The 14,597-nt window shown below is 38.5% G+C and overlaps 2 protein-coding genes across 2 annotated transcripts in view; one reads left to right on the forward strand and one right to left on the reverse strand.

Moving 5' to 3' along the window:
* Positions 1-13,956, forward strand: ptpdc1b (protein tyrosine phosphatase domain containing 1b). Its single transcript, XM_079479012.1, has 10 exons — positions 1-203; positions 471-505; positions 906-1,080; positions 3,611-3,691; positions 3,793-3,911; positions 4,125-4,262; positions 9,432-10,456; positions 11,380-11,559; positions 12,355-12,465; positions 12,551-13,956. The coding sequence occupies exons 2-10, from the start codon at positions 496-498 to the stop codon at positions 12,665-12,667; spliced, it is 1,956 nt and encodes a 651-aa protein (XP_079335138.1). The 5' UTR covers positions 1-203; positions 471-495; the 3' UTR covers positions 12,668-13,956.
* Positions 12,330-14,597, reverse strand: part of fbxw12 (F-box and WD repeat domain containing 12) — a 19,008-nt gene continuing 16,740 nt past the window's right edge. The window contains exons 9-10 of the mRNA XM_079479013.1: positions 13,362-13,492; positions 12,330-13,282 (exon numbers count right to left, since the gene is read on the reverse strand). Coding sequence (XP_079335139.1) covers positions 13,183-13,282; positions 13,362-13,492 — 231 coding nt within the window. The 3' untranslated portion in view covers positions 12,330-13,182. The remainder of the gene's footprint in view (positions 13,283-13,361; positions 13,493-14,597) is intronic.

Genomic DNA, 14,597 nt, shown 5'->3' on the forward strand with positions numbered 1-14,597 from the left:
AGTACCTTATTCACTGCTAGGCTAAGTAATACGTTTGCAGTGAAAGAGAAAAGCAGTACTCTCTCCTTAAAGGAAGACAAAACAAATGATATGCAACATTTGCCTTGGTCATAACCAAAAAAATGAATAATAGGCAAGTCAACAAATCAGTCTTGGATGAAGTAAACGGAACATAATTAAAAAAAATTTTGACCTGTGGTTGGGTGAGTAATCTCAGCTCTTTCAGACAATAACTTGTTTTTTTGTAAGATAGCAAGGCTTGCTGTGGACCGTGTGTAACACAATTTTGAAATTTTTGTAAATATGACATAGTTGGTAGTATACAGATAGCCTACATTTATTTCCAAATGTATTACCTTTTATAAAAATCTGGTGCTCCATCATGAAACAGGAGTCATGTATGGTTATGCCATGTTTCTTTGAAATACTTGCTTTTTTTCTTGTTATGCTCTCTTTTTTGTGCTGAACAGATTTTGATATGGAGGTCGGAATATCATGGATTTTGGTAAGAAATATAATTCGACAAATCAGTTACAGCCTTGGTGTGAATATTTACGGAGAATCAATTAATAGCAACCAGATCAATGGTTTATCTATTTATTTTTTCTGTGGTGACTGTTCTCAGGGCAAAGGTTTGTCAAAGTGGTTTTCCATGACATCTCTAATGCAAATATAGAACTAAACTTGCCAAATGGTCTTAATTTATTCTAACTGTATATCCTGCACTTGCTAACTGCACTTCTGGTTAGACCTAAACTACATTTCGTTACACTGTACTTGTATATGTGTAATGACAATAAAGTTGAATCTAAAAAAAAATCTAATCTAATCATCTAGGCAAGCTTCTTGGTAATAATGATTGCTTTGTATTACAATTACAATAACATAAAACTTTATTTTTAAAGTGAGAAGTTCCAGAGCACCCGGATCAAAGTACACAGTAGTTGGAGAAGCGCTACGTTCTATTATTCCTTGCCATATTCAGTGCTCTATGGGATGTGGTGGGCAGGCATGCAAATATGAGGATCCATCACACTGGAGTGAAGAAAATCAAGCCATCAAGGGAATCTATTCATCTTGGTAAACAACAGCACTTACCCTTTTACTTGAGCTAAGCATTTTCATTAAAAAGGTAGATTAGCATTTCATTCATACTTCTTATAATTTACCAGGGGTTAAGAGATGGGCGTTCTGGGTGTTCATAACCTGAATTGCTGTTGCTTTAAATAACTGACAACCTTACGGTTGTACTACTCACACATACACTTTTGCTGTTTAGAGCCTCCTAAGGTGTTTTTTACTCGAATTCAGTCGGATTTAGTCACCTTTTGACATTATTATGTACTTCCTGTCAAAAGTTGAAACGATTGTTTACACAGCACGTGGAGATTTTGTGACTGTACACAGCTTGTGGTATGAGGTATTTTTTGATTAGCTGTTTGTTACCACCAAGGTGAGCAATGCACCTAACACTCGGCAGCTTTTCAAGAGCTTTCTTGAAACTCTCTTCTTTTCCCCCTCCTCCCCTGCCCACTTCATCTTTGACTGCGGAGGACTTCGCTGTATTTTTCACTGAGAAAACATCAACCATCAGCAAAAAAATTCTCAGCACATCAGACCTCGGTAAACACCCCTCACTTCAAAACCCCCTCAGGGATTGGATCTTGGATCGCTGCTTTTTTCCATCGACACGACATCGTTTGGACCCATCATACAGGCACACAGCTTCTCGTATCACTGTTATGCTGACAACACCCAGATCTACATCTCTTTTCACCAAGACGATTACACTGTAGCAGCTCGCATAACAGCCTGCCTAGAAGACATTTCAACTTGGATGAAAGAGCATCACCTTCAGCTAAACCCGGCCATGACTGAACTACTTGTGTTTCCGGCACACCCCATGGTGCAACATGATCTCCCCATCCAACTTGGCAACTCAACTATCACTCATTCCAAAACAGCTAGGAACCTCGGAGTCATATTTGATTGCAATGTGATCATTGAAGGACAGCTGTTAAAGACAACGCAATCATGCAGATATGCCTTATTCAACATTCGAAAGGTTAGACCTATCTCACTGAACATGCGGCACAACTCCTTGTCCAGGCCTTGATAATCTCAAGGTTGGACTACTGCAATGCTCTCCTTGCTGGTCTTCCTGCAAAGGCTATCAAACCACTCCAGCTGGTTGAAAATGCAGTAGCACACCTCGTCTTCCAACAACCCAAAAGGGCTCACCCCTTTTCATCTCTCTCCACTGGCTAATGGTTGAAGCCCATATCAGATTCAAGTCACTGATGCTTGCATACAGGACTATTACTGGATCTGAACCGGCATACTTTAACACCCTACTACACCCCATCAAGAACCCTGCGTCCAGCAAACGAGTGGAGTCTTGTATTGCCTTCTCATAAAGGCAGTAAATCGCTTTCCCACTCATTCTCCTTCACAACGCCTTCCTGGTGGAACATTCTTCCTAATCCGGTCCGTTCAACCACATCTCTCACAACCTTCAAATAACCGTTAAAACCCATCTCTTCTGTGAATACTTTTTCACTAATCCGCTTTCTCTCAACATGTAGTGGTCTAGCTTTTGTTGAAACTAGTAACTTATTATAGTATTAGCACCTATTGTATGATTGCTCCCTGAACTCTTTGTAAGTCGCTTTGGATAAAAGCGTCTGCTAAATTACTAAATGTAAATGTTTGTTGCTTGCTAAGCGTCTGGTTGTGTCATTTACCCTGGGTAAAATGCATTTACAAATTACCCGGGGTTAAAAGTGGGGTTCAGAGTGAAGATAACCCGGTGTTAGTTGCAGTGGGAAAAGCCATTATGATATTACCTGCAAAGTTTTTGTACAGTCATGGCCAAAAGTGATGTCCAGCATCTTCAAATATTTTATAAAATGTGGCATTCCTATGTTTGGAGTGTAAACTGAAGCTCAGCTTTTAGAAGAATTAAAGGAGGCTTGTCAAAAAAATTGCATGCAATTTATAAAGACATAACAGAATGATTACAAAATATTACCAAGAGAACAGATGAGGTTTTTTTTCTATGCGTTTTTCTTTTTAAGAATAAATCCATGTTTCCTGATACACCGTGGTTTGCATTTTTGCCAAATAATTTTGTACAAAAGAAATCTTAAAATATTATTGTTTTTTCTGTCTTGTTCCATACACCTTACATATTATGGTTGTGGGCATTAAAAGGAAATATTGTACTAATATAGCCCAGACATCACTTTTGGCCTGAGGGTTCTCAGCAGCATTTGGTTTATTTGTTCATTTATTTTCCAGCCAAAGTGCACCATTTGAGTAATCAAACAGAACTGCAAACATTTGGGCTGACATCAAGCATGTTTTCCAAAATATCATCATCTGCACTAAACTGGTTCACTGTAATATTAATGTTGCTGTGTCGGGCTGATGAGGATGCTTAAACAGAGCAATATTCTGATATTGCTCTATATCGGAGTTACAGTTATAACAGAGAAATTAAAACACAAATGGCTTGGAGAGATCTTTTTGCAAGGAGAGTTCCTAGTTCAAAAGATTGCTGTCCAAAAAAATGTATGTGCACTCATTGTTTCTCTCTCTTTCATTCTAGGATCACTGAAAATCTGCTTGCTATGGCACGCCCTTCCACAGAAATAATTGAAAAATATAATGTAATAGACCAGTTTTTGAGGTAATGTTCTCAACTAAAAGTGCCTCTTGCAAACAAATTATTGATTTTGTTTGTGCTATTGCTTGGTAAACTCTTGTTATGCCATGTTGCTTTGTTTTAAGATGTGGCTTGAAGACGATTATTAACCTCCAATGCCCTGGAGAACATGCCAGCTGTGGCAACCCACTAGAGCCGGAGAGTGGCTTTAGTTACCAACCGGAGACTTTTATGGAAGCTGGCAGTGAGTATTACTTTGTTATTGGTTATGCCAAACATACTGATTTCTGTATCAATAAGATTACATTTTATGTGTGATGTGAAGTAGGGTACAACATTATATAAACTGTATTTGCTATACATGCCAATTAATTTTGTTGAGAGCATTTAGCCGATATAGCTGAGTTGTAACTGCTTTTTGTCTTTGGGTTACAAAGAAAGTGTTCCTGTGTTTTAGTTTATTTTTACAACTTTAGATGGAACGACTATGGAGTGGCCTCCCTCATGACAATCTTAGATATGGTGAAAGTAATGTCTTTTGCCATCCAGGAAGGTAAAATGGCTGTTCACTGTCATGCAGGGCTTGGCAGAACAGGTACAGTTCTGTTTCCTTTTACATACAGTATATTCTTTGTTGCTACATCAGTAGCTGACAATATGAGAAAACCCCAGGTGTTCCCTTAGATTCCTGCTCTTAAATTATCCTGATTGGCTAAGTAGATATTGGAATAAGTTTATCTCTGACATTGTGTCTTGTGTATGGTTAATAGTATATATTTTTCGATAAACAGAGAGAGCTGCAAAATAAGTTTTATCAGTATAAGTTAAAAGTGAATGTTGAGACTGCATGAGATAAATGTAGGTTGCAGCTCACCAATTTTTGTGTTTTCTGATAAGAGAAGTCGGTGTGACTAAAATCCGTGGGCATTTTCTTCTGGTTAAATTTTCAGATGGGGTATTGTAGCCCTAATTTGTGTTGGTCTTTATGAAATATATTTTGTCCAAGATGTCATTGATATTTGGCTGTTTTTGATGGTGGGGAGAAGCTAATGGCATGTTTCTCTTTTAACTTATTGGTGATGGCATATGAATCACTATTTTTTATCAGCTAATATATAGAATCTCACTTTATACTACAGCACATAAATATTGTAATACATTTATTTGAATACAAAAATAATAAAATTTACACCATCAGAAAGAATATTGTAACCATAAAGACCATATTCTGTTGTCATATTTTGTAGAATTGTCTATGAACAGCTTAATTTATTGCCTGTCATAGGATATTATTAGGTGGATGTAACAAGGTTCAATAAAAGGGAAGGAAGGAGACGGGAACCGGTTCACATAAAATAACTTTTAATTCATAAAATCAAACGTAAATTAACACACATAAATTAACACACTGTAGTGAGGTAGGCGGGACGAGAGCCTGGATTCGAGGTACATAAAATCCAGGCCTGGTCCTCTCGCAATAACGGTCTGGTCGCTTGTCCTCTTATGCTCCCAATCTCCTCAGTGATACGAGACCAGTGCGCGTACAGCTGACACTCGTAATCCCTCATGCACCTCGAATCCAGGCTCTCGTCCCGCCTACCTCACTACAGTGGAACATACTGATAAAGGCAATAAATCTGTAATACTACAGACAGATTGTTACTGTCATAATGGTTAATTATGTTTATGCTATATTCTCTCTCGTGTGATAGTGCTCTATTAGCATGGCTGTGAGGCACTATGCCGCAGGCTGAGTACAGGAGACAATCACAGCCAATGATATAGAGCATATCATGCGACTACGAGAGTGATATTGCATTTATACAATAGTTCAACGGCACAAGTGTGTAGATAAATCAGAAACAACATCAGAGTATCTTTAAAATCTTCAGGTTTTTAAAGGAAATGGGGAACTACTTTCTTCCACCACAAATTCCAGCCCAGCATAACGGTTAAACAAACGTCCGTAACAACTTAACTAATTCCAAACCATCACGTCTTTTAAATAAAAGAGAGAGACTGTAAAAAGCTACTCACAGAGAATGCATTAGTCTTATGGCACTATTGTACCTTTCCATTGCTTTTTAATCAAACATGCGCTTATTTACAGTAAAGCGCGTCTCAAGACCCACGCTGTAATTTTTTAAACCATTCGGATCGCTGCAAATCGCTTATATAGAGATTGCAAATGTGGGTGTTTCTTTCAGTTTCAGAAGTTCGACTTAGCTAAGTGGCTGAGAGTGATCCAAACGGTGAAGCGGTTCCCGTGGTGATACTTGTGGAATGTCGCATGGCTCTCAGCCAATCAGATTCGAAAACCAGAAAGAACTGTTGTATAATATACTGTAGCATATCCATTCTGCTTCCAAGTTGTACATTTTTGTTCAATTTATGAGAATAACAAAAATACTTTTGTACATTTATACTTCACAATGCTGTTGCAATGCTGTTATTATTTCTTAGATTGTCTCAAAGTTTTCAAAGTTGTTGAAATCATGGAAATATATGAATAGATGTCTTATTAATGGCTGTTTAATAGACCAACTTAAGGCTGTGAACACTTGAGAGTAAGTTGACTGTGTGTCTGCAACCATAGTTACATGGATGCATGAATATCAGATGTTACGTTCTATTGTGTATAACATTATAATGGCTAACTAACACAAAAAAACAAGATTACGGCATCATCTAAAAAGTTACCATTACTAACCTGTATTTTGAAGATGCACTGTCATGAAACTGATATGGAACAGAATCCAAGTGCAGACAGCTCTCAACTAAATACATTTTATTGACATAGGACAAATTCTAAATCCCTCGAGGGGGAAACAAGAACAAAATACTTTTACATAAAACATAAGACTTAAAACTTGACTTAAAGAGATCAGGGGCAACAGAACAAGATGGGAATAAAGAAAAACGATCCAGCACAGGACAGCAAACACAAGGGCATTAAATAGTAGAGAAACAGGTGAAGGGCGTGAACTGATAATGAATAAGGAAACAAGGGGACAGGGCTAAGACACAGGGCGGGATGCACACATGTCATGATCATGTCGGCCAGAACAAGAGATACAGCTGCTAGGAAGGGGGAATCACGCCTCCCCCAATGGACAACACCTAGCAGCCCCAAGAGGAACACAAAATTTCAAAATTTTATCAAAAGACTACAAAATAGTAATTTAACAGGAACTGTTTGGCCACAGTCAAGAACAGATGCCAGGGGGCCCACGCCAAGAAACATCCCCTGGGGGCCCTGCAGACAGGAACACACTCGAGAGGGCAACAGACAGGAACATACACCAGGGTGCCTGCGCCGAGGAACATCCCACAGGTCGGCCCGCAGACAGGAACACACAATGGTGGCCCAGAGACAGGGGCAGACTCTGATGAGGATCCCGGCGGCATCGACCCCCAAGGGGAACCCAGTGGCTTAGACCCCGGAGGGTGCATCGACCCTGGAGAAGTACAAAAACAACAACCCTGAAGAGATCAACCCTGGAGGGGACCCCGGGGAGATCAGCACTGGAAATGTGCCTGGCGAGCTGTCTGCTGGGTTCTTAGAGGGCTGGATCGTTCTGTCATGAAACTGACATGGAACAGAATCAAGTGCAGACAGCTCTCAACGAAATACATTTTATTGATATAGGACTAAACATAATTAAAAATCCCTCAAGGGATTTGAGGGTCCCTAACCCAAAACAAGAACGAAAAACTTTAACATAACAAAACTTAGGACATAAAACTTGACTTGACTTAACTTAGAGAGACCAGAGGCAACAGGACAAGACAACATATATGGATAAAGACAAAATGGATACATTCCAGTATCCAGCACAGGACAGCAAACACAAGGGCATTAAATAGGAGAGGACCAAAAGAGGCATAACAAGGGCTAAGAATGCAGGACGGGAATAACTAGGGCAGGGCTAAGATGCAGGACGGGAAGCACAAGGTACAACATTGGCCATGTGTTTCTAAAACAAAAACAAGTGGGGCTGTGGACAGCTGCTAGGAAGGCGGGATCACGACATATAAAAATACAAACTAATACATTTTCACTATTGGACTGCTGTGCAAGTGCACCCTTCGGCTTCCATTAAGAATGAAACAGACATTGTAAGGGAGTTAACACACTAAAAAGGTCAAATTGACAAGCTTTTCATAAAAAAGGAATAAATATTACACCTCTTTGTAAAAATGTTAAAATATATGAGTTTTTCAATGATTACATATAAGAGGCCGCTGACATTTTCAACTAAAAACAGAAAACTTTTCATGCGTTTTGACTGTTAATTTACACGACAACAGCGTTTTGTTGACTGTAGGCATGCAAAAGTATTCCCAAAACAATAATGGCGGCCTCCAGCTGTATGTTTGTGCTGTGTGACATAGGCCTACTTATGAACATTTCTCCAGCAAAAAAGTAGATTTACTGCATCACTGTGACCAGCAAAGACATTGTGTATTTACATACACAAACTATAAACACACATTCATGCCGACTAGGTTTATTAAAATCGCTTTTATCTTAAAACAGGGTATGCCTATGTGCGCAGGTATGTAGTGATTCTTTACACATGAAACTTTATAAAAAATGCAAATGAAAAACTTTTCAGTTTTTTGTCGTGTACACATAGTCTTGAAGCTCATATTTACTATCACAGGAACTAAGTTTTTCACTTTCATAACTCTTGACATAAACTAAGATATTACTGTCACTTTAAGGTTGTCAGAATAAAATATAGGTAAAATACTGAAACTTGAGTCTAAGGTGGCTTTCAGACTTGCAGTTTAGTTCAGAACGGGGCATGGTTCGCATGAAACATCGCTAATGTGAAAGCTGTCAAGCAAACTCGGGTGGGCACCGATACCCTCTGAACCCAAAACTAGTCCAAGTGTAGCGCAGTTTGTGTGAATAAGAAAGCCACATGGATCAGCGTTGATGATTTACCTTGGATTCGAGAGATAGTGAGCCTGCATTATGATGTAGTGCATTCAGAGCGGCAAATGAACGGTATATGCTGTTTCTGCCGCCTTCTGTTTTCAAACAAGGGCCATGCACATGTGATGAACGATCTTACGTCATGATCTTACGCCATAATCTTACGCCATCACAAATGTGCATGTCGTCACAAGGTTTTATGTATTGTAAACACATAAAAAGATGAAATAACACAGAATTAGTTCATGTTAATTCAAGTTGAATGTATTAATCATGAAGCAAAGACAGTCATTAATACATTATGTGTAGAGGGAGTCTAACAGTTAATATTTTCACGGGAAAATGCACCAAAATATTCTTAAAAACATTTTTAGTGATAGCTTAATATAATTTATTATTATTCAAAACTGATTTAATAAGTTTTTAATAAAAAAAAATATACCAGACACAAAATGTACCCCCGATTCTAGAATTTCCCATATGTATGATTAGGCTCGTCTTTTTAGGCCCGGCAGGCGTGTGCAAATATGGTGCAACGCGGTCATGGTGCGCACATTATTCTAGGCACGTCGGCTCCGCACCGAGATGGAACTAGACTCGCACATGTGTTGGTGAAAACTGATTTTTCTTTTTTTAATAATTCAAGTGAAAGGTTCAGTGTTCTTTTTAAATTGCTTATTGACAGCACAGATTTCATTAAATTCATTAATTAGTGTAATAATGCAGGGAAATCTCCAATGGTTTATATCCAATGGTTGCCAAGTTTTGCAAGGCTCACCATCTAAAAATGACTTACTTATTTTACACTTGTTGTCATAGGTGTGTTGCTGGCCTGTTTCTTGCTGTTTACCACACGGATGACAGCAGATCAAGCTATTTTATTGGTCCGGACAAAACGACTAAACTCAATCCAGACTAGAAGACAGTTACAGTGTGTCAGGCAATTCGCTCAGTTGCTTGTTTCGCTGAGGAATGTGTTTGCTAATGCTGAGCCAAGAGCTCTCCCTGTTACACTTTCACATTATTTGATCCGCCAGAAACACGTGTTGCATGGATATGAGGCACGGAGATTACGATTTGTGCCAAAGCTCATCCCCCTCGTCTGCAAACTTCTACTGGACATTGCAGAGAATCGTCAAGTTATTGAGGAGGATATCGTCGAGGTTCCTGATGTGATACCTCTTGTTGAGAAACATTGTAATGAAACCCCAGTATATCCAGTGAACAGACAGATATTGGAAAATGGCATAACTATGATCAGGCCCCGTCTTCCTGGTCTAACCAGAGTCAATGCAGACAGCTCGCAACCACTTCACTATGTCCGTAAGAGCCTAAGCTACAGCGAGTCTGACCTGCGTAGGTTATCTGAATCTTTAAACCTGTCGGATAATCCTCTCAGTATTTTAGCCAGCATTCACTCATGTACCATCAGCAATCAGTTTCCAGCTTTCAGTAGTTTCTCCCACAACTATGTCGCCATTTCTCTGGGGACATGTAAGGACAGCCCAGGCTATAGTTCAACTAGCAATATATGGGAGCTGAAAACAATTATGGACCAGAAGGAGCGATCTCCATTGCTTAAAAGTAAGAGTCAGTCTGTTCTGCAGCGAAGCCATTCTCTATGTGTATCAGATCAGAAAAACACTACAACCATCAACAAAATACTGTCGTTCTGGAGGAAAGACCCCGACCATGATGGGACAAAACAAGCGGAGGTGCCTTTCATTACCGTCCAGTCTGAGTTGTCTCTGGACTCACGACATCTTCTGGTGGCTCAATCCCTTGCGGTGGACCTTGAGCATGATGGAGAAAAGGAACAAATTCAGAAGGTGACTGCTTGGCAGGTAAGTGCATCGATTAGAGTCTAAAAAAGGTACCCTACTAAAGGGAGCGGTTGGGAAGCAGATGTGTTTTAAGTAGGTGGCCACAATCCACTCTCATATAGTATAAAATATATGTTTAACAAATATTAAAGTTCAGGAAAAAAGAGGGCAATAAAGCAATAGAGGTTTTCAAGGGTAAGTAAATAATTAAACATTTTTGGGTTAACTATACCTTAAAGATCTCAAAGGGTGTTGGCCTGGGTCCTTTCGTCTTTAGGTGTTCTCTAAATTTCTTGTCAGCCACGTTATCAAGTCCTGTCCAAGGCCTTCTCAATTAGACACATCCTTGGAAGGGAGCCTTCGTTTCACGTCCTCCATTCTGTCTTTTTTTCAGCATGAACTGTATCCTTCACACAATCCTTTGTACACATTCCAGAAACAAGTGTGTACCTATTTTTTTATAAATTTAAATACGAATCTATTTAAGATATGAGTAAATTTTTTATTGCTTGGCATTTAATTGCATGTTATAAAGCACTGGGAGCCATTATGGCGTTGCCATACGCACTACTAAATCGTCTCATTCTAGCATTAAACGCTAAGGATTGTGGCCTCCAAGTCTTAGAAGGAGTGGTCTGGGAAGGACCCAACCTGTCTAGTATGCATCCTTGAGTTAAAATTGGCTTATACCCAGTGCACTATATAGGAGATAAAGAGCTTTGGGAGAAAAACAATAATGTTTTTGTTCACCTATACTTCTGAGCCATCCTCACTGACCCTACACTGCCTACATGTATCTCTGTATGAGTTATGGTCTGATCTGGCAGAGCTGCATTATTTTGAGTTCAAAATGTTAATCAAACAACAATATTATTATTATCATCATCATTATTACGGCAACTTAGATGCAGATTCAGTATAAATGTGTGTGTTCCTTTCTGCAGACAGATCTTAATTACCAGGGTGCTTGGGAGCGGCTGTGTTTGGAAAAAGACCCATTTATTCTATCTGGGATTATGTGGTCCTGGCTAGAGCAGCTCAAAGAACCAATCATCTCAGCTCATGATGTCTTCGTAGAGGAGAGCATTAAAGACCCGGAAGCTGCCCTCAGTAGCCTAGATAGGGTAAAATGAATAACACCTTTTTCCATATTAAAATTAATTTTAATCCATAATTTATTTTTAAGTGCGGCTGACTTTGATTTCCTAAAACTATCTACAACGCTCTGACCTATCCAAAAAAACTTCTGGTGTCGTGCCGAGAAATGCACCCCTGCCAGATTATGCACCTTCTTCAATAACACGATGTCCGATTGGCTAATTCTAACCCATAATCTGGCAGAGGTGCATTTCTCTGCATTAAACCCATTGTGTTTTCATCCTGTTGTGAAGACGCTGTGTTGTGCTCAAAATAAATCATGTGGTTTTTCTAACTCTCAAAGGGTGATTATAAGAACCAGAGGATAAAAACTATTTTTCCCCTCGATTTGCGCAGCAGTCTAATTCAAACCTTTAGTTTTTTCTCCATCGTTTTACTGATAACTGTTTCTCTGAACTTGGAGAGTTCAATGTGGGATTTGCTAAATGCATGTCCATGAAAGATGGGTCACCACAACGTTATTTAGATGAATAAACATCTCTGAATCACAACCTGTAAGTGTGATTAATAAGATGTGTATATCCCTCCATGGAATGTTTAAAATAAAAAGAATTGTTATGTGGTGTAGCCTATACTTAGTGCAGATATATCTGTCTTACTGAAATAGTTATGATAATCATAATGTGAGCACATTAAAAGTCATATACACTAGAACGGAATGAGGATGAATAAATTATGGATTAAAATGTATTTTTGGGTGAATATTCTTTTAAGACCAATTCAATAAACAGGACATGCATTTATTTGCTTTATTCTGTCAGGCTTCAAGAGAAACATTGATGTGTATTCTGGATTGTTTTTCCCGTTTACTCACAATACCTGAGGAAGTTGAGAATGCCTTTCTCGATCGTGCAACCAAAGCTCTCACAAAGGTACTGTATCTTATTCTACTGTAAGTGTGCTTCAATATATACAATTTTACTAATTAATTTTATTTACCATCAAAATTATTTTTAGATGCAAAACCCAGATGGCGGAAATAGCATCCAGAACAATGTCTTGAGGCTCGTTCTGCATCATATGAAGTCAACTGCATCAAAGAGTGAATTGAGGTGTCACACAATCGATAACTAAGTTCCTTATCTGCAAATTAATTTATAAAGCACTGGTTTTACTCAGGTTCTCTGTTTAGATTAAAAACCTAGAAAGAGTGTTCCTTTGTAGGAAAATAAAATATTTACATTGTAAGTTATGTTTGGATAACAAATATTTTACCAAACCAAATTTACCTAATAATTTCTTCCACCGGAGGTTTCAATCCAAATCACACAACTGGTTTCATCTGGTTATAATTCCTTTAAAGGACTTTTAGGCATACAAGTAAATGGAAAATAAACTAAAGAAAGCCTGAAGAAAGACTTTATAATTTGTACCTGAAACACCATTGTGATTTTTATTTCCACACATCTCATTGTACATGTTTTGTAGCCTTTTTGATACTATCACAGCCTTTTCCCTAACAGTTACATTTATATTGCCGCAAATATATATATATATTTTTCAAACAATTAAAGGCTTTTTAAAGTAGCCTCATAAAAAATATTTCCTTTAACTTCCATCCATTAACTGAAAAGCACTCTCTTACATGGTCAAAAATCAAATGTATATGCCTTCAGAATGTCCTTCCCGTCCACTGACTCCACAGAGGCCACTATACTTGAATAATCACAGGCAACATTTGTGAACCCTCTATGAAACATGAAAAACAGTTTACATTACTGGTCAAAACATGATTCATTTTACAGAATGGGTGACAAAATGCTGTTACCTGGATCTTGTGTGGGAGCCTCCAAGTAAGTGATACTGGCTCTCAAGGGTAAGCCCATGTTGTTTATCATTTCTCCAGGTGAGTACCCTGAGAGACAGGTCACGAGATGCTGTCACCACCCTAAAACAGTCCTGCAAGTCCAGCAGAATTACAGTGATAGTGAATGTTAACAAATAAGTGGGGTTGAACGAATTTTTAAAGCAAATTACTCCCGTTCACTGAAAGTGCTAATTTTGGGAATATGCAGTGAAGAGCGCAGCTTGCTTATTTTCTCCCTGCCTTTAAAGAATAAAGCACAATCAGATAGTGTTATGGCTTGTTTCCACACTACGGTCGGTAGAGTACAGTACGCAATCATTTCAGAAAATCTTACCCAGAAATAAGAACTACCAGCAAGAGTGATGGCTGGCTGAATGCATATCACAGAAGAGTGTTTTAAACTACTTTCATACAGAAGCCTAATGTTAGCTGCATTTACCTGTTGTATTTGTCTGTACATTGCACTTTTCTCCATCTCTGTGATATGTAGCTTTTTTTTATTGTCGTAGCAGATTTCAATTCAATTTTAGTTATATCACAATGTGGATTGTTCCACAAAAATAAGAAAACCGAAAAACACCAAAAAGGTAAAACGCAGTACATGGTGTTTATATAAGAAGTTAAATTATTCTAGTAAATAATATCTAATGTCAGCAGTCTCCCGGTGGTTTATTTAGCATATTTTGCATTAAGTGAATGCTTGGCTGAAATGTGTGTCTTTAATCTAGATTTAAATTTGGCGAGTGTGTCTGTCCCTCGAATAGTGTCGGGAAGGCTATTCCAGAGTTTAGGTGAAGAAATGAGAAAGCTTGACCCCCTTTGGTGGATTTAGTTATTCTAGGTGTTATCAAAAGTCCTGAGTTTTGAGATCTTAGAGAGCGTGATGGCTTGTAGTGTGATAGAAGCTCTGTTATGTAGGTAGGGGCTAAACTTTTTAAGGCTTTATAAGTGATTAAAAGAACTTTAAAGTCAATACGATACTTAATGTGTAGCCAGTGAAGAGTTGAGAGTTAACATTGGGGTTATGTGATGATATTTTCTGGCAGATGCATTCTGAACTAACTGTAGTTTGTTTATTGATGATGCAGGACAACCACTAAGTAGTGGATTACAGTAGTCAAGTCTTGAGGTCACAAATGCATGAATAAGCTTCGCTTCGTCAGCAACACATAGAATATTTTGTAATTTGGCATTTCT

This window comes from Barbatula barbatula (genome assembly GCF_947034865.1).
Source record: "Barbatula barbatula genome assembly, chromosome: 17".
NCBI lineage: Eukaryota > Metazoa > Chordata > Actinopteri > Cypriniformes > Nemacheilidae > Barbatula > Barbatula barbatula.

What these genes read in the sequence shown, in the direction of transcription:
- ptpdc1b (XM_079479012.1), top strand. An exon ending in AAGGGAATCTATTCATCTTG is followed by an intron (nt 1,081 to 3,610) that starts GTAAACAACAGC and finishes CTTTCATTCTAG; the next exon opens with GATCACTGAAAATCTGCTTG. An exon ending in TGCAGGGCTTGGCAGAACAG is followed by an intron (nt 4,263 to 9,431) that starts GTACAGTTCTGT and finishes TTGTTGTCATAG; the next exon opens with GTGTGTTGCTGGCCTGTTTC.